Source organism: Zootoca vivipara, chromosome 12 (genome assembly GCF_965207765.1).
Source record: "Zootoca vivipara chromosome 12, rZooViv2.hap1.1, whole genome shotgun sequence".
NCBI classification, from domain to species: Eukaryota; Metazoa; Chordata; class Lepidosauria; order Squamata; family Lacertidae; genus Zootoca; species Zootoca vivipara.
The window spans coordinates 1165483-1191140 of record NC_142595.1 but is presented as its reverse complement, the minus strand read 5'-3'; the positions used below and the strand labels follow the sequence as shown (position 1 = coordinate 1191140).

General features: G+C 49.3%; 1 protein-coding gene across 1 annotated transcript; it reads left to right on the top strand.

Moving 5' to 3' along the window:
- Positions 1–120: 120 nt before the first annotated feature.
- Positions 121–19493, top strand: LOC118094537 (sodium-dependent serotonin transporter-like). Its single transcript, XM_088655786.1, has 12 exons — positions 121–319; positions 6382–6601; positions 7443–7581; positions 8800–8934; positions 11412–11515; positions 12287–12414; positions 13204–13316; positions 14632–14763; positions 16241–16340; positions 16966–17066; positions 18505–18672; positions 19413–19493. The coding sequence occupies exons 1-12, from the start codon at positions 121–123 to the stop codon at positions 19491–19493; spliced, it is 1620 nt and encodes a 539-aa protein (XP_088511912.1).
- The last annotated feature ends 6165 nt before the right edge of the window (positions 19494–25658 follow it).

The window sequence follows — 25658 nt, the reverse complement described above, 5'->3', positions numbered from 1 at the left end:
GTGGCAGGTGGGGGGGGGGTGCCCACCCCATCTGGCCCTCCCCTTCTGGGGTCTGCCTTCCCCTTCACCAACTTCTTCAGCTGAAATCCTGCAGGGGCTTTCAGGAGACGCAGCAGGAGGATGTCTGCTTCTCCGGCTGAGTTCCTCCTCACCGGGCAGGCTGCTCTGGCAAACCCCAGCCCTGCACCCCTCCTCACCCAGGCAGACTCCAGGGACAAGTGGAGGAAAAAGATGGATTTCCTTTTGTCAGTGATAGGATTTGCCGTGGACCTGGGCAACGTCTGGAGGTTCCCTTATATCTGCTACCAGAATGGAGGTGGTAAGGAGACGGGGTGTGTGATTTTGGGCTCTCCCCTACCCCATCCCCTTCTAAACAGTTACCTGCTTCCCACTTTAATTGTAGGAGTCTCATTAATCCCTTGCCTGGGAGTCCACATTTTCTGTTTCTAACTAGGGTTTCAATACTTGTCTTAACTTTGCAGAATCCCTCTTCATTCCCCGTCTTTTTTTTATCCTTCCACGCTTGACATCTTCTTTCCCCATCAATGCAACTCCTAGCTGAATCAGAAGTTTGGGTTTCTGAATGTGGAAGGAACTGCTCTTAAGGAGCAGGGTGCAGCATTAAAAACAACAACACCCTCTTACAAATAATGGGTATAAAATCTGCCCCGGGAGTTCTTTTCATTGCATAGTTTACACTGAAGTAGCCCCTCGAGGATTGGGTCAGTTACATGTTTCTAAGCCAACTCCCCAATTTTCAGCCACTTACCCTTTATAACTTTTTTCTTCTTTGAAAAGTGTTCCAAAAAGATACTGTGACATTCCATGATAATAAAACTGGTTCAGGGAAGGAGATTGACCTGTCCATGTCAAAGACCATATCTGAGAGCCAGTGCGGTCTGATAGTTAGAGTGTCCTACTAGGACCTGGGAGAGACCAGGGTTCAAATCCCCACTTGGCCAAGCCAAGCCTACCTTACAGGGCTGTTGTGAGGATTAAAGGCAGAGAAGGAGGACCATGTGTGCCACCTTGAGCTCCTTGGAAAAAGGGTAAGTGACCTTCAGACATGGCATACATGGCTTTGTTTGGAACATTCAGATGCACAAAGAATACACTGTAGTTTGGTTGACAGATAGGGATAGTTTTTGTTGAAAATGGTGTTAAAACAGAGGCACTGAAAAGCAGCCAATTTTTCTTCTTTTATTGCAAAGTCTGAGGCTCCAAATGTCACATTCTTCCTGGCTCTGCAGCTGTTCTGCAAGTCAATATAATGCAGGAGATTAGCTGGTTCTTGTTTTTTTTAAGTGTGTGGTTTTTAAAAAAATTCCAAGGAGCTATCCGTGGTATTTGGCATTCCTGGAATAACTAGCACACAAGAATGTAGAAAGCTGTGTTGGCTAATTAGAAAAATAATCCAAAATCTATAGTCTGGTAACACCTTTATCGGAGCCAACACAAATGTTGCAAGATAGTGAGTAAACCTGCTCATGACTCAGTGACATTTTTGCCTAATACAAGGTATTCTCATGCTACAGATCTTGCAATAAAGAACTTGCTCTCTCTTCTTATCCCTCTAATTTTAATTTGAACTATTCGTGCCTCCTAGCACGGCTTCCATTCCCCCCCCCCCCAAATCAAGCTACTTAAAATACAACAAAACAAATGGGACTGAGCCAGGGGAGGGGAAATCAACATGATCTGGTCAGCAAACTTTGGGGAAGGACCGAGACTCAGTGGCAGAGCATCTGCAAGGCACGCAGGTGGTCCCAAGTTCAACCCCCAACAGCATCTCTGGGAAAGGCTGGGAGAGACTCCCTCTCTGAAACCCTGGGGAGCCTCTGCCAGTCAGTATTGACACTACGGAGTTCTATGGATGGTGGTCTGACTCAGAACGAGGTGGGATGTTTCCAGGGCTATCACATGGAAGATGGGGGAAGCTTACAAGGAAGGCGATTCCAATTAAATATCAGGAACAACTTTCTGACAGGAAGAGATGCTTGACCGTGGAACACTGAAGAGTCTCACTTGGAAGGTGGTGGACTCTCCTTCCTGGGAGGTTTTCATGCAGAGGTTGGGTGGCCACCTTTTAACATCTGGTTCAGTTCTCCAGGCACATTTTAAGCCCTTTACCACCCTGGCGGAGATGTAGATGAGTGACACCCCCCCCCCCACATGTACAGCAGACTTGCCCATGACAGTCACCTTCCTCTGGGTGGGTGGGTGCATCCATCATCTATTCCCCATGTTGTGGGGTGTGCATTTCTCCCCAGCACAACACAGTTATGTCTTTGCTACACAAGCCCTGCAGGGAATGTCGCTCATTAGGATTGCAGTCTCAGAGTGACCCACCCTTTCTAGGGAAGAGGAGGCTTTATCGCAGGGGACCCACTGCCCACCCCGGGTCTTTCATTCAGACCATGAATTATTCATATCACTGGGGGGGGGCAATGCATATTCATGAAACTCTCTCTCGCTCAGCTGTCCCTCCACCCCCACCGGGCTGCAGGGATTCTTGCCTTGCACCCACTCGTGACATTTTTATAATTTCTCTCACCCAGGTTGTCTCACAGTCAATACTTTTTTGCTTGCGGGGAGATGGAGGCCAGGTCTTTCCTGATGTCCCTGGATCCAGGAGGACAGGAGGGGAAACCTGTTAAGGCTCTGCCCTGCCCAGACCCCCTCAAACAGTCTGAATGTGCAGGCGGGATAATGGGGGCCTTTCTGTTCTCTCCTCACAGGAGCTTTTCTCATCCCATACATCTTGATGGCCGTTTTCGGAGGGGTGCCTCTCTTTTACATGGAGCTGGCTCTCGGACAGTTTCATAGGGTAGGAGCTATACCCATCTGGAAGCACATCTGCCCCATCTTTAAAGGTAAAAACCAGCCAAACAAGCAAGGATGGAAATTATAAGATTATTATTATTATTTATACCCCGCCCATCTGGCTAGGTTTTCCCCACCACTCTGGGCGGCTTCCAACAAACATTAAAATACATCAAATATCACAGATTAAAAACTTCCCTAAACAGGGCTGCCTTTAGGTATTTTCTAAATGTCAGGTAGTTGTTTATCTCTCTGACCTCTGATGGGAGGGCGTTCCACAGGGCGGGTGCCACTACCGAGAAGGCCCTCTGCCTGGTTCCCTGTAGCTTTGCTTCTTGCAGTGAGGGAACCGGTAGAAGGCCCTCGGCGCTGGACCTCAGTGTCCGGGCAGAACGATGGAGGAGGAGACGCTCCTTCAGGTATACTGGACCGAGGCTGTTTAGGGCTTTAAAGGTCAGCACCAACACTTTGAATTGTGCTCGGAAACGTACTGGGAGCCAATGTAGGTCTCTTAGGACTGGTGTTATGTGGTCTTGGCGGTCGCTCCCAGTCACCGGTCTAGCTGCCGCATTCTGGATTAATTGCAGTTTCCGGGTCACCTTCAAAGGTAGCCCCACATAGAGCGCATTGCAGTAGTCCAAGTGAGAGATAACTAGAGCATGCACCACTCTGGCAAGACAGTCCACGGGCAGGTAGGGTCTCAGCCTGTGTACCAGATGGAGCTGGTAGACAGCTGCCCTGGACACAGAATTGACCTGCGTCTCCATGGACAGCTGTGAGTCCAAAATGACTCCCAGGCTGCGCACCTGGTCCTTCAGGAGCACAGTTACCCCATTCAGGACCAGGGAGTCCTCCACACCTGCCCGCCTCCTGTCCCCCACAAACAGTACTTCTGTCTTGTCAGGATTCAACCTCAATCTGTTAGCCGCCATCCATCTTCCAACCGCCTCCAGGCACTCTATGAGCTTCCCTTTTTTCCTCCTCCCTCCCTTCCCTCTTTCATTGTGTGCCGTGTCTTTTAGATTGTAATGATGAGGGTAATACTGTCACCCTTACAGTATTCACTACTAATGTTTTTGGAAGCTGCCCTGGGAGCCTTTTTGGCTAAAGAGTGGGGTAAAAAAATGCTTTAAGTTTAAAAATTTAAATCTATGTCTCAAGAAAGGAGCCATCTGTCTCCCTCAACTCACCCCAATGTTTATGTCTCTAGACTTAGGACACCTTAAAGGAATCTACCTTTCAATATTCAGAGGCTACTTTTACTCAAAACAGTCTAAAGGTTAATTTCTTTTAAAAATATGTTAAGCTTTACCGGTAAATGCTTCCCTAGAATGTCGGGCCCAGCCTGCAGGAGGCATGAGAAAGCAAATTTCCATGTGAGGGATCATTAGGAATGAGATTGAAAATAAAGCAGCCATTATCATGTCTCCTTGCAACTGTTCAGTCTGACAGCACTTCAAACAGTGTGTGATTCCCCAGCTTCAAAAAAGGATATTGTTGAGCTGGAAAAGGGGAACCAAAATGACCAGTGGGCAACTTACCTAAAAGGGACACGACAAAAGTATGTGGAATGATGCATATCCTGGAAAGAACAGAGCAAAAAGTTTTTCTCCCTCTCTCATGGCACTAGAAGTTATAGACATCAATTGAAGCTGAATGTTGGAAGATTCAGGACAGACAAAAGAAAGCCCTTCTTTGGACAGCACATAAACAAACTATGGAACTCACTGCAACAGGAGGCAGTCATGCCCACCTACTTGAATGGCTTTCAAAGAGGATGGAGGAGGGGGCTATGGGTGGTTGCTAGCCAGGATGGCTCTGTTCTAGTTCCACTGTTGGAGGGAAGTAAGTGCTTTGGGATAGCAGTTGCTGGAAACCGCAGGAGGAGAGGGAGCTCTTGGTCTCAGGTCCCAGAGGACAGTGGTTAGCAACTCATCTTAGTCATAATAAATAACAAGATGAAAAAATATTTCTTATTAATTCCAGTGGCACCTTAAAGATCAACTAAATATAAGCTTTCAAGGTATGAGCTTTCATGTGTAATACACTCATCTTCGATTCACATCACACCCAATCCCCATTGGGGGGGGGGAGAATGGTGTGAGATTCAAGCCATTCAAGTTTTTTATACCTTGTCCTTCCAGCTGGGTTGCCCAAGCCACTCTGTCCTGCTTCCAACACATTTAAAATCATAATAAAATATCAAATGTTTAAAACCTCCTGATACAGGAGGGTTGCCTTCAGATGTCTTCTAAAAGTTCTATAGCTATTTATTTCCTTAACATCTGATGGGCCCCACCACCAGAAGACCCTTGGAGCTGGACCTCAGTGTCCAAGCTGAATGATGGTGTCATTTAGGACTTTAAAGCACCAACATTGTCATAGTCCTGTTTTGCCAGCCATGGCAGAGCTCAGTGGAGGGGAAAACCAGCCAGCCAGCCATATTGCAGGGGAGTCCTTGCCTGGGTGCAGAGTCCATATGCAAGGTTCAGTTCAGTCCTAAGCTCAGGAGTATCTCAGTTTACGTAGTCAGACAATCCAGGGGTCAAGAAAGTCGAGGGTCCAAGGTCTTGAGAAGCAAGAAGCAGCAATATATGGCCAGGAAGACCAATGTTGTTTTCAGCAACTGGCTGAGGCCGGAAACCCTGCTTCAGAAAGCTGTAGCCAGCTGGTTCTCATGAGGAGCAGGAAGGCTGATCAGGAGCAGGTGGAGTCACTTTGCCTTCTGCTCCTTCAGGCTGCTGCTCAGCAGGTGAAGTCGACAGGCCCATGACCATAGCTGTCAAGTTTTCCCTTTTCTCATGAGGAAGCCTATTCAGCATAAGGGAATTTCCCTTTTAAAAAAGGGAGAACTTGACAGCTATGCCCATGACACACATTTTGAATTGTACTTGGAGATGTACTGGGAGCCAGTGAAGATCTTTTAGGACCAGTGTTACCCGTGTTTCTCCGAAAATAAGACACCGTCTTATATTTATTTTTCCTCAAAAAACAACAACGGTGGCTTATTTTCAGGGCATGTCTTATTTTTTAATTACATGTCCAGCCCAGCCTCTTCCTTGGCGCCCTCCAGAACTGTGCCTATCACTATGTCTTATTTTTGGGGTATGGCTTATATTGCACAACTGCTTAGAAATCCTGCTACGGCTTATTTTATGGGTATGTCTTATTTTAGGAGAAACAGGGTATATGGTCTTGGTGGCTGTTCCCAGTCACCAGTCTAGCTGCCGCATTCTGGATTAATTGCAGTTTCCGGGTCACCTTCAAAGGTAGCCCCATGTAGAGAGCATTGCAATAGTCCAAGTGGGAGATAACCAGAGCATGCACCACTCTGGCGAGACAGTCCGCGGGCAGGTAGGGTCTCAGCCTGCGTACCAGATGGAGCTGATAAACAGCTGCCCTGGACACAGAATTGACCTGCGCCTCCATGGACAGCTGTGAGTCCAAAATGACTCCTAGGCTGCATACCTGGTCCTTCAGGGGCACAGTGACCCTGTTCAAGACCAGGGATTCCCCCCAACCCCTGCCCTCCAAGGTGCTGTTTTGCTCTCCACGCAGGTATCGGTTTTGCCATCTGCATCATTGGCCTGTATGTCTCCTTCTACTACAACACCATCATTGCCTGGGCCCTCTATTACTTCTATTCATCCTTCACCCACACCTTGCCCTGGACCAGCTGTGACAACCCCTGGAATACGCCCAACTGCACCAGCTATTTTGGGAAGAGCAACGTCACCTGGACCAACCACTCCAAGTCGCCAGCCGAGGAGTTTTACGTGTAAGTTTTATGTGTAAGAGTTTTATGTGTCCGGCATTTATGTGGTTTTGTCAACATTTGCAAATTCTGCCTGAATCCCCTCCCCCCTCCCTCCCTCCCTCCCTCCCATTCGCTATTTTTTCCTGCTTTTTTCCATGTTATTTTGTCTTTTCGGTGGTTAAAAATGTTGCAAAGGTACAATAATAATAGCACACTTCTCTTGTTTCCTCTCCATGACCCTTAAAAACCTCCTCTGCAGATCTATCAAAGGCACAGTAGGCACAGTAACCTGCCCTCTCTTGCATCTCTCAAGCTTGTGGCCTTGCAGGTGTCAATGGACCACAGTTCCTATCATCCCTGACCATTTGTTAGGCTGGCGCAAGGGGCTGATGGGAGCTGGAATCCAACAACATAGAACCATAGCATTGTAGAGTCAAACTCACAGTTACCCACTGGGTGGGAAGCCACCAGAGGGGAGAGGACTCTTGGGCTCAGGTCCTGCTTGTCCATTTCCCTTGAAGGCATCTGCCTGGCCACCCTGAGAACAGGATGCTGGGCCAGGTGGGCCGTTGGCCTGATCCAGCAGGCTCTTCTTGTGCTCTTAAGATCTGGAGGGCCACCCACCAGGGTTCCCAGTTCTTCCTTCAGAGCCTCTGCAACCATGGTTGCTCTGAGCTAAGTCCCATTGACTTCAGTGGCGCTTACTCCCAGGTAAGCGGGGTTACGATTGCACCCTTGACCATTTGTGTGTACAAGCAGAGCCTGCTCTGGTGACAACAAGTGAGGCGCTCAGGGCGATGGCCCTCTGACATTTCCACTTGTTTCTCTCTTTCACTGACCTAAGGGTTTCTGTCTGCCTCAGGAGGAAGGTTCTGGAGCTCCAGAACTCGCAGGGCCTGTCCGACGTGGGAGGCATCCGTTGGCAGCTGCTCCTTTGCCTCTTCCTCATCTTCACCATTGTCTACTTCAGCCTTTGGAAAGGGGTCAAGACCTCTGGGAAGGTAACGGTTGCTTTGACTCCCTTCTTTCCAGGCTCCTGGAGGTGGGCAGATCAAGAAGGGGGAAATGGCTCAGCCATACATTCTGCACTGGCCCCTGGAGGGACATTGTCCTATCTGCAAGTACCACACACCCCAGGGCAAATATTTGACCTACCCCCCCCCCAGCTGACCAGTCCCCTGTCTGTGCCGGACAGCAGTGGTGGGAGAGGTGAGGATTAGAGAGGGGTGATGACATGCCAAGTGAGACCAGGAGCAGCCAGGAGCAGAGCCTTCATGGTGCTCACGGCTCCCAAACTCTGGGACCTTCCACCTGCGGAGGCACCATTCCCTCACCACCAGCTGAGATATAGGAGGTGGTGCAAACCTTTCCTCCTCTTCTACCCCAACCATCAAGTTTTTGAATCAATTTTGCTTTGTTCTCTGGCTAGTTCCCTTTCTTGTTTTATGAGGAATTGTTTTGCTTTTAAAATTATCACTCTGATTTATAACAATCCTTTGTTTTATTTTTAATAATTTGCTCACTGCTCCAAGGATAGTTACATGGGGCATGCAAAGAAAGGAAATTGGCTGAGCAGATTCCAACAGATCTGCCTGAATCTGTGTGTTTCCTGCAATTCCACAGTGGGTGTGTGGGCACCCAATTCTGCACTGTTAAGCATCTTCATTTTCATTTTGGAAGCAAACAAATAACTTCCTAGCCCTTAAGCTTGAAACATTTACGAGAATCCCAGATGAAAGAGTCCAGAGCCCAAAAGAGAAGGGCTGAGCAGGATCCCCAGAGAAGAGGGAGGGAGGCAGTCAGTCAGGGCAGCCCTGCTTGGCACCTGGATTGGCAGGAGGGATTCGAATAAATGGTGTAAAACAAGCCAACTGGAATAATTTGACCAATTATAGCATTCAGTTATACTTGACCCAGGATGCCAAAAAACCCTTTTCAAAATAAAAACAATAATCGCAATGATGATCAAGATGATAAAAATCCTACTGGGGAGATATGGAGGAATTACTCCAAGGGGGAACTATGGCAATTTGACCACTCTGATGGATTGGCCATGAACCACAAGTGAGGGAGCAGGAAATTCACTTAGAAAATCCAGTTCCTTGAAACATTCTGGGAACTTGGCGTTTTGGGGGAACAAGGAAGGGATGCACAGCCCACCTAGGAGGGGAAGAGGATGGGGGAGCTGTTGATCCCAATGGCCCTTTGCTGCCTTCCAGGTGGTGTGGGTGACAGCCACCCTGCCCTATGCTGTCTTGCTTATCCTGCTGATTCGTGGAGCGACTCTGCCGGGAGCCTGGAGAGGGATCGTCTTCTACCTGCGACCCAACTGGGAGAAGCTCACCAGCACAGCCGTAAGCCAGCACAATGGCTGCCTCATAAGGCCATGATACAAACTGATGGTGCGGCCGCATTTGGAACACCATGTCCAGTTCTGGTCACCTCACCTCCAAAGGGATGTTGTAGAGCTGGAAAGGGGCAACTGACAGAGGTTTATAAAATTAGGCATAGCATGGAGAAAAGGTTTTCTCCCAATCTCAGAACACTAAAACCAGGGTCCTCCAATGAAGCTGAATGCTGGGAGATTGAGAAAAGATAAAAGGAAGTCCTCCTTCATGTAGTGCAGAGTTAAACTATGGAACTCCCTGCCACAGGAGGCCATGATGGCCACCAACCTGCTTGACTTAAAAGAGGATTAGACAAATTCATGGAGGAGGAGAGGGGCTATTGATGGCTACTAGCCAGAATGACTGTGCTCTGTCCTATGGTTTGTAGCAGCAATGCTTCTGAATCCCAGTTGCTAGAAGCCACAGGAGGGGAGAAGGCTCTTGTGTCCCACTGGCTGTTTCCCACAGGCATCTTGGTTGACCACTTGAGAACTGAATGCTTAACTAGATGGGCCCCTTTGGGCCTGATCCAGCAGGCTCTTCTTATGGGCTTATGCCTTCTGCACAACTGTACACCATAGTGAAGGCTGCCACTTTTGCTTGCTGGCTAGGCTCCTCTGCCTTGACCAGATGCGCGTCAGGTTGGCCTTCAGCAAGAAGCAGCAAAGGGACTCTGTATGCAGAGGTGGCCCCTGGCAGCCCACCTGATGCAGCGCTGAAGCTCCTTGGGGTCTTAAGGCAGCTTTCCAAATTCTGTGTGTTCCTCCCACCCCAGAACAGGCACCAGGAAAACGGCATAGAGGTTTCTCTCAGCCTGTTCTAGGCATGATTGGGTCTGAGCCCTTTCCTTTAACCAACTAATTAGTTGCAAATGAGCTACTATGGCAGCCCCAAGGAGCAGTCACAGGGGCACCTTGCGCTGCCAGGCCAGCTGCCCTGCCCGAGCCTCTGAGCAAGCTGGATGCTGGCTTCCCACCTGCCATTTCAAAGCCAGCCTTAAGTGTTCCATACTGATATGAGAGCATTGCATAATGCAGTGTTATGTTAATGATTACCAGAATGTGACAACACCCTTTCCCAAGTTGCATCTGATGCTCTGTCTAGCAGCACCCAAGTGGGGAGAGACACCCCCACCCCCACCTCCGGGAGCAACAGGGAGGAGAGGTTTGCAGAGGGCAGAATCAGGGGAGAGGTGGGGGGAGCAGGGGGGCAGGCTCTCTTTCAAGCCTTGCTGTGGGGTTTCTGGCCATCCCTCCACCTGGCTTTGCACTCCAGAGAAGATCAGAGGGTGGATTGTCAGGAGGGAGAGTATTAGGTTGATTATTGTTTCAGAAAACAATAATCAAAAGCAGCCCTTGGAAATGCAAATCACTAATTGAATCACTCATCTCATTTGCATCTGCTGGGGCTTTAGTTGGACAGCTTCCCTCTCCCTGTCTTTGCAAAGCAGGACAATGCACTTCCTGCCTGTAATTACTGCTCAGTTGCCCTGGCGAATTTTGATTAAAGCTAATCAGGTGGGGAGGAGAAAAAGCAAAGGAATCAGAACCCAGAAGTGGTGCTGCCTTTATAGTCCCCCCCATACATACTCCCTTGTGGAAATCCAGGTTGGCCCCTATGGACAGGTGGGCCAAGACTTCATTTCTCCTGCTCTGAGGAACTAATAAGAACTAATAAGATCTTTCCAAAGACTCAAGCAGCCCAACAATCTCTTTGCCAAACGCTTCACATGTGGTCACTGCCACCATCACCACCTGCCAGCCATGAGGGCAACCGCCCAGGGGCACAGGAGGGAGGAAGGGAGGGAGGGTGAGCCTCAAGTGCTTCTGGCTGGGTAATAAATTGTGGGGGGAACTGAAGACAGAGGTGATCTTGGCTTCTGGGCACAATATTAATTTCAGGAAAGAAGGAAAGGCCCGACAATTTCACCTAGTGGTGTTTCAGGAGTAATGAATGGGGATAATTGAAGAGATATTGAATTGATCTGGAACAAGATCTGTTGGGAAGTTAACTGAGGCAAATTAATTGGAAAGGAAATTATTGGGGGGGACTTGAGGTGGGGTAAACATTCATTGAAGGACTTACTTGGGGTGATTTGGAGTGGGATGTGAGTTGCCTTCCTTTCTGTGACATTTAAAGTCCAAACATACATCTCCACATATAAAATTGCATTTGCAAATTTGTCTCTACGGCCCCACATCCCATCTTTTCAGTCCCTCACCATGTATCCTGGCAACAGCTCTTCCCAAACGTTAGACAGCTTGACTGCACCCACAACTGGAGTCTTTGCTCCTTCCTGAGGAGTGACATGGTGTGACCCAACTGAACAACAGGCCTCGGGATTCCTTCCTGTGGTGGAGAGGATGGTTCTGGATGTTTAGCCTCTGTCTGGGTTCCATTTTGTTCCTCTGAGCCAGAGGCCTGTTGTATTTGGGTTTGTGCAGGTTTGGGTCGATGCTGCCGCCCAGATCTTCTTCTCCCTGGGGCCAGGATTTGGCGTCCTCCTCGCTCTGTCCAGTTACAATCCATTCCACAACAATTGCTACCGGTAAGGGCCTGAGGCCAAACCCAAATTCTCCCTTCACTTCCCCCCCCCCCATGCCTCCACCGCAGATGAGCAAGACAGGGCCAACCTTCTCTCTGCAGCACCAAGATTTGAATGGCTTTCCCTGCAGCAGGTCCTTGGATGAGGGTTGGCCAAGCTGGTGTCCCAATAAGCTGTGTTCAACTTCCAGGGATCTGCCATTCCTCCTGTGGGAAGGAGTGAGTATGGCATCCAAAGAACTTAAGCACTGCCTTTGGTAACCCTTCAGTCTTCCCTCATTTCAAGGCTTAATGTGGGTTGACCATATAGAGAGCGACTTGGAACAGGTCACAGGGTTGGCCTCTCCAGAAGGCCTTGTGCGCATGCAGGCATTGCTTTCCTTCGATGGCGCATGCTGGTGCCACTGCAGCATTTACTTGAGCTTGCAGGAAGGATGCCATCCCCAGACAGAGCAGCAAGCAGTGAGGGTAAGTGCGGGAGGCCCTACCAGAATGGCTGCCCTGAGCAGAGGAGAGGCGAGGAGAGGAGAGGCACACCATCACAGTGTCACGGGAGAGCTAAGATTCAGCTGCCATCCCCGTGGGCATCTGGAGGTTGGGATGGGGAGGGAACCCTCTTGTCCTTTTGCTGCAGGGAGCAAAATGTCTTCCGCTGGCCCTGAGTCAGTGCTGCAGAACCAGGCTGTTGCTGCCTCCTCTCAATGACAGTCAAGGTCGCCTTGTTGTGAGGCCTGTGGCCTGACCAGAGACCCATTGCTTCTCCCTTGCCTTCCAGGGATGCCATCATCACCAGCGTAGTCAACTGCCTCACCAGCTTCCTGTCAGGGTTTGTCATTTTCACCGTCTTGGGATACATGGCAGAAATGAGGGATGTGGAAGTCGAGGATGTTGCAAGAGACAAAGGTTTGTGTTCTGTGCGTCAAAATGGCAGTGCTAAAAATTCTTCCACGTGATTTATCTGATTGTGGCCTCATGCTCCACACTCCATAACACAGAATCCTAGCATTGTAGAGTTGGAAGGGACCCCCAAGGGTCCAATCACCTGCAATGCAGGAATCCCTAATGGGTGACCCTCCGACCTCTGCTTAAAAACCTCCAAGGAAGGAGAGTCTGCCATAGAGTTCATCCAGCCCTTAAACTCCCTCTCTTAGTCTGTGACACCTGAGATGGGGACAACCCTCCACACCCCAGCTTGGTGGTTATGTCCCTGCCGCATCAGTTCAAGGAGGTTTCTGCCCATGTGATGTTGAACACAAGGGCAAGCTGGGACCATGCAGGCGTAGAGAGTACACTTGATTCACACACTCTTTGAACAAAGCTCAGGGGTTATGTATAGTGAAATCCTGAGAGTACATCTTCATGTATATTTAGGCAAGAGTCCCCAAGTTGTTTAAAATGCTGTGAGTTGCGCTTAGGCTTACAGTCCAAAATCTGCAGACCCACAAGCAGAGGAATCGTTGCAGCAGTCCCATCTCAAGTTCCATCAGCTTTTGGAATTGTTTGGCCTGTCATGGTATGCTAGGAAGCTGCCTTATTCTGAGACCAGCCACTGGTCCATCTGGTTCAGTACTGCCTACACTGACTGCCAGCATGAGTCTCTCCCAGCCCCACCTGGCGATGCTGCAGGGATGGAACCTGGGACAGGTGCTCTCCCCACAGAGCCACAGCTCTTTGGCACATTCTCTTCTTTAGGGCCCAGCCTCCTCTTCATCACTTACCCCGAAGCCATCGCCAACATGGTCGGCTCCACTTTCTTCGCCATAATCTTCTTCCTCATGATGATAACACTGGGACTGGACAGCACGGTAGGGAGAACTCCACCGTATACCCCAAAGCATTCATTGCTAGATTTTAAAAGGCATAGCTCTCCACAAACCTGGGCAAACCTTGCCTGTGCTAACATAGATGCAGGGTGAGGCCAGTGGCCCCCTGTCAGCAGGGAAACTGCTATGGAAATGTACCCCCCCCAATATATATATATATATATATATATATATATATATATATATATATATATATGGAGCAGGGGATCCAGGGCCCCGGGGCTCAGGCCCCCTAACAGTGTGGTCAGGCAATAGGGAAAATTACTGGATTCTTTTCACAATGTTTTTAGTTTGATTTCACCTGCAAGAGGACACTCCTCCAATGTCTCCCAAGACAGACGGATGCCAAACACTTCCTTTTTATTTGTTTGTATTTTAAAAAGGCTACTGTGAATTGAAATATTTCCAAATTCTGAAAGTGTGCACCAAAGAACACCTTCAGAGAAGAGCCCGGCTGGATCAGGCCAAAGGGGCTCCTTTAGTCCAGCATCCTGTTCTCACGGGGATTGTCTACACTTCCAGGCTTGGCCCCAGGGCTGTGGCTGCACACAGAGTGGGCACACATGTGTCTGATGTCACATGCACAAGTCAGTGGGTGTGCTGACATTGCACACACATGCACACACATGCCGACGTGTCTGCTGACATTGGGCACACATGCCCCTGGTGCAAAATTTGTGGGTGCCTTCATGGGGAATGTTGTGGAGGGCCCCAGGCAGCTGGCACCTATGCCCTCTTCCACTTGACCTGCGCTTCCGAGGCATCAGTCTGGGTGGTTTGCCCCCTGCCCCGCTCCTTTCCCAGGCAAAACCCACTCCTTAGCTCTAAATCAGAACAAATGTCAACCCAAATTGCTGTTTGCTCCAAAGGTATGCCAAAGAGTGGTTTTCCTCAGGGAAAAGCAGTGGACAAGAACAAATGAGGATAGGCTGCAGTGGCCCCCAGGTGCCCCCAAGGGAAGCCCCCCAAGCAGGATTTCAGCACAGGAGCAACACACTCTGCTCCTGTGGCTTCCAGCAACTGGCATTCAGACGCATTGCTGCACCACCATCATGTAATGTGGAAGAATTATCCCATATTTTGATTGAGCCTTCCACATAACTCTGTCTCTCTGTCTCTCTCTCTGTCTCTCTCTCTGTCTCTCTCTCTGTCTCTCTCTCTGTCTCTCTGTCTCTGTCTCTGTCTCTGTCTCTCTCTCTCTCTCTCTCTCTGTCACACACACACACACACACACACACACACACAGTGTTCTTTTGCTGTCTCAGGCTGACAACTCTTTTGGGGGGTGTATTTGCAGTTTGGGGGCCTGGAAGCTATTATCACAGCAATAATGGACGAGTACCCACACCTCCTGGCCAAGCAACGGGAGCTGTTTGTCCTGGGGCTCATCACAACCTGCTTCCTGGGCTCTATAGCCACTCTGACCAGTGTGAGTTGCCAAAAAGTGAAGCCATATGCGGGGTGGGGGGGCTTGGTTTTCCCTTGCTTGTTGACAGCCTTCAGACTTAGAATAACAGAATCCTAGAACAGTAGAGTTGGAAGGGATCCCATGGGTCATCTTGTCCAACAGCCTACAATGTATCACAAGTGGACTTTTGGGGATCCACTTCATTTTTTGCTAGAATCTTGAGGTAGGTGCAAAATGCAGGTGACTAGAATCAAAATGTTGAGAAAAGGGGCAGAGCCTGTTGCCCCCTGGGGCATCAGCTGGGAGAGTTTCCGTGTACCAGGATAAATCTACACCAGAGCCCCAACAAACTGGCCAACAGAGCTCAGTAAAGACCTGATCAAAGGGATCTTGTTAATCCCCTGGTTTACAAGTGCGGAGACACAAGACGGAGAGAGAAGCAAGTAACGGAAGAATAGCCAGGACAAAGAGTTGTAGTTTTACTAGCATTTTAATAGAATCATAGATGCAGGAGGCTAACTAGTCCACCCCCTGATCAGTGCAGGACCTTGCAACTACTTCATCTGCAAACGAAGCCCATTCAGACTTGGCTTCAATATCTCCAGAAAGGGGTGCTGGCTGTCTCCGAGGCAGACTCTTCCACTGCCAAGCCACCCTTCCCATTTGGACATCTTTAGCCAGAAACTGCTTCCCAGCCATTTCCTCCCCATTGGTGGGATTCACATAAGAAGAGCTTGCTGGATCAGGCCCAAAGGGACCCATCTAGTCCAGCATCCTGTGCTTGCAGTGGCCAACTAGATGCCACAGTGGGAAACCAGGAAGCAGGATCTGTGCCCAGGAGCCTTCTCCTTTCCTGTGGTTTCCAGCAACTGGTATTGAGAAGTCTTGCTGCCTCTGACTGTGGAGGCAGCTATTGTATCCTCCATGAATTTGTCTTATTGCCTTTTCAAGCCATCCAGGTGGGGGCCAACTTTGCCTCCTTTGAGAGTGGCTTCCATGAATCTTCCAACATCCAGCTTTGTTGGATGTCCTACAATTTGAGGGTTATGAGAGAGGGAGAAAAACTTCTCTCTCTACTTCTCTCTCCATGCCATGCATAATTTACTCAGCTTCTGTCATGTCTCCTCTTACTCACCTTTTATCTAAAACCAAAAAAGCCTTTCTAGATAGGAAATAGTCACTCCATCCCATTGATCATTTTGCTTGCCCTTTCCTGAACCAACCTGCCCTGACTTCTGTGGGGTGGCCCTTTTGATTTTTTGAAGACGGCTATCATGGCCCCTCTTCCTCAAAACATACTCAACTCTTTCAACTGTTCCCACAGCCATTGTTAAACCATTAGCATGATTTAACATGTGGCTGGCATGTTAAACCAGTCATAGTAGCAATAATGCATTGATTGGATGGGGGTAACATGACCAACATCTCAACAGAGAAGCATTGGCCATATCTGTCACTCCAGCTGAAAAGCTACTAAGCTCGGATCTTCCCATTTTAGGGTGGGTCTTACATCGTGAAACTCTTGGAAGAGTTTGGTGCCGGCTGCTCTATCTTAGCAGTGGTGCTTCTGGAGTCCATTGCAGTCTCCTGGTTTTACGGTAAGGAGAGAAACACCATGTCCCAGTTATTATGTTTACTATGTGCCCTGGAAAGATTCTCAGCCTTTCCTGCCATGCTGTTGCCTAGAAGTCGGGGGGAGGGATTGTGTCCAGTGGGCTTCCATAGGGAATGGACTCTATAGAGGTGGGGCCACACCTGAGAAGGCCTTGCTTCCACAGCAACCCTGGATGTTTCATCATTATCCTTATGTGTCTTGTTCCTGTGCTATTCATCCATTGCTGTGGGGGCTGTGGGGAGTTTTTTTAATAGACTATTTATTTTAAAATATTTATATGCCACTTGTCATGCAAACATCTCCAGGAATGTACAACAGCAATACAAAATATGATATGAAATATTACAATGCAAATACAATATGCAATACAATTAAAATGCAAAGAAATTACAATAGTAGTCTAAACAAAGTCAAACTCATAAGAACTGACATCAGGAAAGATCCAAGTGAAGACAAAGGTCTTGATCCTGCAGCAACACTGTGACACAAAGGGCACTTCTGCACCTGCTGAGAGGGAATCACACACTTCCTGTGGTGCAGATCCCCCAACTGTCACAGCCGCATGAACAGGAGCTCCCCCCTCCTTGGCCCCCTTCTTTTCTTTCCAGGGATCCAGCAGTTTTGCAATGACGTGAAGGCAATGCTGGGGTTTGCTCCAGGAATCTATTGGCAGGTTTGCTGGGCTGCTGTCAGTCCAGCCTTTCTAGCAGTAAGTACTAATCTTCACCATCCTCATTTACCCCCAATGTCCAACTCAGGAAAAGAGACACTTCCCTGCTTCCAGGAATGCTGAGCTTGAGACCACAGAGGAAGCAGAAGGGAAAGGGGAGGCCAAACTAATAAGGGATGGATGTGGTTGTTGCATCCTCTAAGTGGCTCCAGGTGGCTTACATAGCTCTCTTCCTCTCCATTTTATCCTCACAACAACCCTGTGAGATTGGGCTGTGATACCGCTACTGGCCCAAGGTCACCCAGTGAGCTTTGTGGCTGAGTGGGGGTTTGCACTCTGGTCTCCCAGATTCTAGAACAACACTCTAACCACTACACCTGCTGGCTCTCAAAATGCCGGCCACTGGGGAATTGAGATGAAGCTGAGGGGCTTTCTCGGGCCCCTTCCCTTGAGAGCAAGGGTTGCCACTTAGTGGGAGCATGTATGCTTTGCTGGCAAAAGGTTCTCAGTTCCATCCTGGGCATCTCCAGTTAAAAACATCTCTGGTCAGATCATGTTCTCTGGAGGAGGAGGAGGAGGAGGAGGAGGCGTTGCTTGGGAAGAGATCATATTCTGCTCCAGGACCATCCAGGCAGGGGACGTGGCTTTCCTTGTCTCCTCAGACTCGGAGGGAAAGCTCCCTCCTCTGGTCCAGCAAGTCTGCACCCGTCAGCCTCCAGAAGGCCCATGTGTGCTGCTGTGACCCCTTTCTCCTTGGGGGAGCTCCAGATTGGGCCACCTGCTGCAGGGATTTGTCTGTGGTCCTGAAGAGACTGGCCTTTCTGCTGTGATTCTGCACAGCCTTCTTTGGCTTGGCCCTCTCAGCCAAGGCAATTGCTTCAGACCCACCTCCCCTTGGAGCCTCAAATAAAACTAGGACAGGGCAAGCACGGGGTTGGACTAGATGACCCTTGGGTCCCTTCCACCTCTACAGTTCTATGATTCTCAGTAGCAAGTTACATGGAAGCCCTTTCTTTGCCTGAGACTGGAGATCTGATGCCACTTGGTGTAGAACAGCCTCTGCCAACCTAGCACCCTGCAGATGTTTTGGACTACAACTCCCAGCATCATAGGGCTGTCCCAGGCATCTGGGAGCTGAGTTTGAGGCAGGTGGTGGGGCAGCATGCTTGCCTCCCATGTTGTGTGCTGCTTGTGTGTGCTTGTGTGACAGCAACCTCGTTCCTGTCACTCAGTGGCTGCCCCTGGCAGTGGAACCTGCCTGCCCTCCTGCCTGCCCTTGCTGCTCTGCCGTCTGATCTCCAAGCTGCTTCTGCCACCTGGGAAGTGCCCAGCTGGCTGGAGCATGTAGTACTCCTTGCCTGTGCCAATCAGGGCATACAGGTTGCCTTGCCCCAGTGATGGGTGTCCCAGCTAGCCTAGGGCAGGGCTCTCCATGCTGATTCTTGGCACCCAGACTTTGCCCGTCTCCTCTTGTCAGTTCATCATTGCCAGCTCCCTCCTGGACCAGCCTCCCCTCATACTCTTCGACTACCAGTACCCAGACTGGAGCATCTTGGTGGGCTACCTCATCGGAGCCTCGTCCTTCATTTGCATCCCAGTCTACATGGTCTACAAGCTGGTCTGGACCCCGGGATCTCTGAAGCAGGTCAGGGAGCTAGAATCCTCTCTACTCTGTGGTTGTGTGGATGTCTGTGTCTGGGCGGGGGTTCAAGAGAGGGCGTTTCCCTCAGCCATGATGGAATTCTAGGTCTTCTCAGGGACACTAAGGCTGCTATTCTGAGCTTACCTGACTCCATGGAACCTGTGAACCTGCTGCACAACTCAGGAAGTCTGACGGTGAAGAGGCTAAGCTATGAACCAGCCATGGGTGTTGTTTTGCACCACTCCACCACCATATACTTTTTTCTTAGTGTTTCTTTGTGAGTACCGGTAATATATTTAAAGGAAATTGAACAGGGGGGTGATGACCTCATGATGTATATAGAGTGTTGGCTTGTGATAGAAGAGCATAAGGAGGCCTGCTGAGTGAGAGGGGCAGAAAGCTTCATGGCTGAGGGGGCAGATTCAAACCCTGGTCTCTCCCAGGTCCTAGCCCAGCACTCTAACCACTACAGTGCCACTGGCATCAGCCCCCCCCCCCCCGCAAGATATATTCCCCAGGCCGGTTTAACTGGGACCCATGTTTTGTACTTTAACCTGTTTTTTATTCTACGCATTGTTTTTACAGCAAATGGCTTAGACAAGTCAGTTTAAAGTGGTATAAGAACTGTATAAAATAAAGGTGGAATGGGAAATGCATGTAATCAAGTAGAAATCCATCACTTGAGTGGCGTTTTCCAGGCTTGTCCCTCTCACTATCTGTCTGTCTCTCCTTTGGTCACCCAGCGCCTGGCAGTCTGCCTTCAGCCAGAGAGGAAAGCCCAAGAGCAGCCCATGGAGCCTGGGCTTGTGCCACCAGCCCCCTAATCCTCCTGAAGGGAGAGGCCAGCTGCCCTTTGACAGCAGGACAGGCGGGACCAACTCCAGAGCCACCGGGAGCCCCAAGCTGCCCTTGGCTGCTCAGGCAGCTGCACCACTTGCCTCACCTCCCCAGGAGAGTGAGATGCCTCCTGCTCACCTAGCACCAGCTGCAGGGGCACCAAAGTGCATTTCCATCAACAATGGACAACTCCCAAGTCACACCTTTCTTGCTGCTCCTCTCCACTCTATCTGCTGCCTCTGACCCTTGGAGTTGGAAGGGGCCCCAAGGGTCCAACCCCCTGCGAGCAGGAAGCACAGCTAGTGAATCCCTGACAGATGGCCATCCAACTTCTGCTTTCCACCTCCTTCCGAGGGAGTCTCCACTGTTGAACAGCTGCTACTGGCAATAAGTTATTCCTGATGTTTAGCTGGGATCTCCTGTCTTGCAATCTGAATGCATTGGTTTGAATGCTGCCCTCTGGAGCAGGAAAAACAAGCTTCCTCCCTATGGTATGTGGCAGCCCTTGAGGTATTTGAAGGTGGCTATCCTCTCAGCTCTCCACCTTCTCTTCTCCACGCTAAACATATCCAGCTCCTTCAACCATTCCTCATATGTCTTGGTTCCCAGGGTCTTTACCATTTCAGATGCCCTGCTCTTCCCACACTTAATTGTTCCAGGTCTGTCTGGCCAGACGATGTGGCTAGAAGAGTTTAAGAGAAGCTGCCAAGAGAGATTTTGGAAGTGTGCATGTCTGCAGCCAGCATAGTTCCCCCTGCAATCCTTTTCATGGAAGAAGGTGAGGAGGAGGAGGGGAAAGTCACCCTGAAGTGGGCTCCTCCTCTTCCACAGGATGTCAGGGCCCTCAGCACAGCCCTGCAGTGCAGCTCTCTCCGCCCATGTGTGGCTCAAATACTTACCTAGCTGCTGATCCATATAGTCCAGCATCTTGTTCCCACAGAGACCAACCAGACACCCCCATGGGAAGTCCCTGAGCGCCATGTGAGTGCAACACCAGCCACTCTCCCCACTTGTGCAGCGTAAAGGGTGGGCATTGAGTACGAGAGGCTGGGCCATCAGGGAAAGAGGAGCTCTACCCTACCATCTCCCCTCTGTCTGCCCCACCTGTCTGCCTCTCCACTTACAACCAGTCCGGGTGGGAGGGAGCACACCTCCAAAGAACCAGGACGAGGGGGGCAAACCCAGGGTGATCTGGCTCTGGCGCCACCTACTGGTGGGCTCCCAGCCCAACAAGTAACCATGTATGGGGTATGCAAGAGCCCTTTGTAGGTTCTCCATCGGTAGGAGATGTTATGGTAAAAATGCCCCTAAAATGTGCAGCCTTTTAGGAAGGACAGACGCGGGTTGGAAGCTCCAAAATTTGCACTAAGTTCAGCTCCACCGGGAAATGACAGAGACCACACGATGCTGTCAGGAAAAACAAACTGATCCTTTTATTACAGAAAAGAAAGAACTACAGCTGTAGGGTCCCTGCCTCAAAGAATGTAGGAAGGAACCCCGGAAAATGGTGCATCTCCCTTTTATACCCTCCTGTCCCCACGTGGAAACCCCTGGACTGGGAGGGACGGGAAAGACAAGGAAAATGGGTGCTTAGGGGATTAACTGGGTGTTGATACGGCTATTTCTTCATATGGTGAAATGTCAATTGTTCTCCTCCCATTGCTGATGGGTTTCCCTTTGTTTGATCAGTCTAGATGGGAGTTGAGGTGGCCGGCAGGTGTTTTCCCCCAGGTCACGCAAGGATGATCCCTGGGATTATGTAAAAGGTGACACTTCTGGAGGTTTGAATAAACTGTCCCAGTTAATCCATCTTTGTCCATGGGTGTCTTTTGAATCAGGATAGCGATGGGGCAAGGTTCAGGTGGGCTGGGGTCATACACGGTTCATGCAGCATTTCATTTTTGAGGAGACATATCTAATACAGAGAATTCTATGCAAAAGGTAGTAGTCCTGATATATAAAGGTTCTGAGACATAAAACAGCAATTCTAATACAGAGAGAATCTAGCATAACTTAAGGCAAAAGGTTCTGTAGTGATAATCTAAAGGAGTCTGGGGCGGAGGGGAAGGTGGAGAAGGGAAATGTGTGAGCTTATGCTAACATTGAGACATGTGTGCATATGCAGATCCTTAAGCGATCCTTCAGGCAGGGTCGCGTCCTAGCGGGAGGGGTGAGGAGACGGGGAAGATGGCATTGAACAGGATTCTGGGTAGTTGCAGCTGTCAAATTCTGTCACCCCTCTCTGTTCATTAATAATGGTGTCCTGATTCTCCCCCCCCCTTATAATATTCTATAACAATGTGCTTTTGAACTGCTAGGTGGGCAGGAGCTGGGACTGAGCAACGGGAGCTCACCCCATCACAGGGATTCGAACCGCCGACCTTCTGATCGGCAAGCCCTAGGCTCTGTGGTTTAACCCACAGCGCCGCCTGCGTCCCAGCAACTTTTGATTATAGTACTGGTCCCTGAACCTGTAGACAGAGATATAATAAGAACAGCTTATTTTTCCCAAGTCAAACAAAAGCAAGGCAGAGCTCTTCATCAGGGAGAAAGCAGCAAGAGCCTTTGAAAATGTCAGGAATATATATATATATATATATATATATATATATATATATATATATATGCAGTGAAAATTATTTGACAGCCTAGAATTGTGTCTAGAGGAGATAGAATTATTTGACAGCCTAGAATTGTGTCTAGAGCCTTGTGGAAAATTACACAACAGAGGTTCCTGTTCCTTTAAAACAGGGCTGCAGAACCCTGATTTGATGTTCTAAACACATTTTTCTGCCCCCCCCCCACTCCATTGATTCTGGTATCTTCTGGAACAAGAAAATAATACTTAGCCCTAGGACTAGGGTGCAGAAGCCCTGTGGGAGTCCTGGTTGTGGGGCACGCCACCCTCTCCCTAGTCAGCAGAACAGTCATTGGATGAGTGGAGATCATGAGCTGAGAGGATGTTAGGTTTGCCAGACTCAATAGAGGACAGGAATCCTGTGCCTTTAATTTCATTTCCAAGCAAAGGAAATAGAGGACAGGAATCCTGTGCCTTTGTTTCATTTCCAAGCAAAGGGTCTGCTGGTTTCTCTTTAAGGTTTCCAGGCTCAAAAGAGAGAAGGGCAGTTAAAGGCACAGAAGTCCTGTCCTCTCTTGAGTCTGGCAACCCTAAAGGAGGTCTCTGTTGGTGTGCATATGGTCCAGCCCACTGCTGCAGTGTGGCTCCCAGCAGGGCAGTCTCGAGCAGGTAGCGCGCCCTGGTGCTGAGGGGCGGAGATCGCTCCGGCGCCCCCGCCCTCGCAGGGTGCAGCATCTTTGCCACGCAGTGACCTGCCTACCATCCCGCTGCCCTGGCGCCCCGCGCCACCAGGACTCTACCTAGAGCCAGCCCTGGCTCCCAGAGGGTTAGCCAAGGACGAATGTGGCCCTCTGCCAGGGCCGGATTTCGGTTTGATGAGGCCCTAAGCTACTGCAGGAAACGGGGCCCTTTAAATAGCAAGTGGGGCCCATTACTTACGTCATAGAAGCCTACACCAGTGTTTCCCAACCAGTGTGCCTCCAGATGTTTTGGGACTACAACTCCCATCATCCCTAGCTAGCAAGACCAGTGGTCAGGAATGATGGGAGTTGTAGTCCCAAAACATCTGGAGGCACACTGGTTGGGAAACACTGGCCTACACAACACAAAACACTGTTGCTGTATGTAAGTTTTATTTTATTTGTTTTTTATCTTATATTTTGAAAATGTACTTCCAGTTGTTGTTTTTCCTTTAAATTTTTCCTTTAATTTTTTTAGGGCCCCCAAGAGAGTGGGGCCCTAAGCTATAGCTTGTTTAGCTTATATGTAAATCCAGCACTGCCCTCCGGGCAAGACAGCCTAACCAAGCCTTGTGAAGATGTAAAGGTGTTGAGGGTTGCAACTGTAGAGAGGCAGCAACTCCCATTGTTGTTGTTTAGTTGTGTCCGACTCTTCGTGACCCCATGGACCATAGCACACCAGGCACTCCTGTCTTGCACTGCCTCCCGCAGTTTGGTCAAACTCATGTTCGTAGCTTCGAGAACACTGTCCAGCCATCTTGTCCTCTGTCGTCCCCTTCTCCTAGTGCCCTCCATCTTTCCCAACATCAAGGTCTTTTCCAGGGAGTCTTCTCTTCTCATGAGGTGGCCAAAGTATTGGAGCCTCAGCTTCACGATCTGTCCCATTAGCCAAATTGAATAGGTAGCTTTTCCCTTTGCACCATGGGCAGGTATTGACAAGACTCTTCACACAGGCCCATGACACAAACTTGCATATGCTAATTTCTACGTAAATTCAAGACAATTTTCAGAGGACATAAAACAAACTTGCAGTTAGCGCTTCCTCTTAACAACAGGATGTCAGGGTGCCAACAGGATTTTCTGAACTCAGTACATTTTATGCAGATTAGTTCTCGCTGCCCCGTCCCAATCTGCCTGATTACAGACTAAAAGCAAGGATTGTCCAATACCTAATGTTACGGAAATTACCGGGGGGGGGGGGCGCGGACGGACACACTTTTAAAGTTGTTACAAATATTATGCATAAATGTATCCTTTCGACAGCTCAGGGAAGTTACCTAGCTTTAAAAATCATATAAAATCAACTCCTTGCCAGTTTCCTCCATTCCAATGCTATTTGCCCTTGAAAAAGGGACTCCAGGAAGTGCCCAGAGGTGACAATTGCTGAGCTGACTGCTGGCCAAGAAAAGCTTAATCCCATCACCAGACTTGCCAAGGGGTCCAGACATCTATTGTACTTTGGGGGGTAGGACTTCAGAGGTGTTTGCCTATGCTAATCTTATACCTGGGTTTTGCCCTGACATGTCTGCTTATGCTAATCTTGAACCAAGGACTTGTCTGGACATGTTTGCAAAGGTTGAATTAGTGTAACCCTTGTGTAAAGGTAAAGGGACCCTTGACCATTAGGTCCAGTCGGGGACGACTCTGGGGTTGCGGCGCTCATCTCGCTTTACTGGCCGAGGGAGCCGGTGTACAGCTTCCAGGTCATGTGGCCAGCATGACAAACCCGCTTCTGGCAAACCAGAGCAGCGCATGGAAACGCCGTTTACCTTCCCGTTGGAGCAGTACCTATTTATCTACTTGCACTTTGAGGTGCTTTCGAACTGCTAGGTTGGCAGGAGCTGGGACGGAACAACAGGAGCTCACCCCGTCACGGGGATTCAAACAACCAACCTTCTGATCAGCAAGCCCCTACGCTCTGTGGTTTAACCCACAGCGCCACCCGCATCTACCCCTCCCCTTTTGTTAGTGATGTAAAGATGATGTATCAATGATGCTGTGCAAACTGTATCTGGGGGGTGGTCTTGGGCTACACCCCTTCTGTGATGTATGTACGTATGATGTTTGGAGGGGTGGTCTTGAGCTCCAGGGCAGGGAATTTCAAAATGACTATATAAGGGCAGGCACACCTTTGTTCTGGGTCCTCCTCCTTCTGCCTGGGAGGGGAGCACCCTGTTGCAATAGTTCAATAAAGATCAGGCTTACCAGCTGATCTTTCTGATCTGATTTCTAGGAAAAATCTGTAGCTTGCTGCTCTTTCCAAGGCAAGGGGGTAACGGGTGAAATGAGATAACATTGATTCTGGGGGTTCCCTCACTGCAAGAAGCAAAGCTACAGGGAACCAGGCAGAGGGCCTCCTCAGTAGTGGCATCTGCCCTGTGGAATGCTCTCCCATCAGATGTCAAAGAAATAAACAACTATATGACATTTAGAAAACATCTGAAGGCTGCCCTGTTTAGGGAAGTTTTTAATGTGTGACGTTTTAATGTATTTTAATCTTTGTTGGAAGCTGCCCACTGTGCCCAGAGTGGCTTGGGAAACCCAGCCGGATAGGCGGGGTACAAATAAATAAATAAATAAACAAATAAATAAATGCATGCAATAAAAAGAGCAGGAAATTAAAACCCGCACTGACTGTCCCATGGTTTTGAAGCCTGCTGTAACAGGTTTAGATTATTTGCATTTAGGCTACAATCCTATGCACACTTGGTGGGAGTAATCCCCATTGAATTCAATGGGTTTAACTTCCGAGCAGGCATGCCCGGGATCGCGCAGTGAAGTTTCCACTTTCCTCTCTTTTTATGCCCGGACGCCTCTCCAAAGAGACCAGCGGC

Bases quoted from the DNA above. Each gene is read 5' to 3' on its own strand.
- LOC118094537 (XM_088655786.1), top strand. From the start codon at position 121: ATGTCTGCTTCTCCGGCTGAGTTCCTCCTCACCGGGCAGGCTGCTCTG. The intron at 7,582-8,799 runs GTAACGGTTGCT...GCTGCCTTCCAG, and splicing joins GGGTCAAGACCTCTGGGAAG to GTGGTGTGGGTGACAGCCAC. The intron at 17,067-18,504 runs GTAAGTACTAAT...TCCTCTTGTCAG, and splicing joins TCAGTCCAGCCTTTCTAGCA to TTCATCATTGCCAGCTCCCT.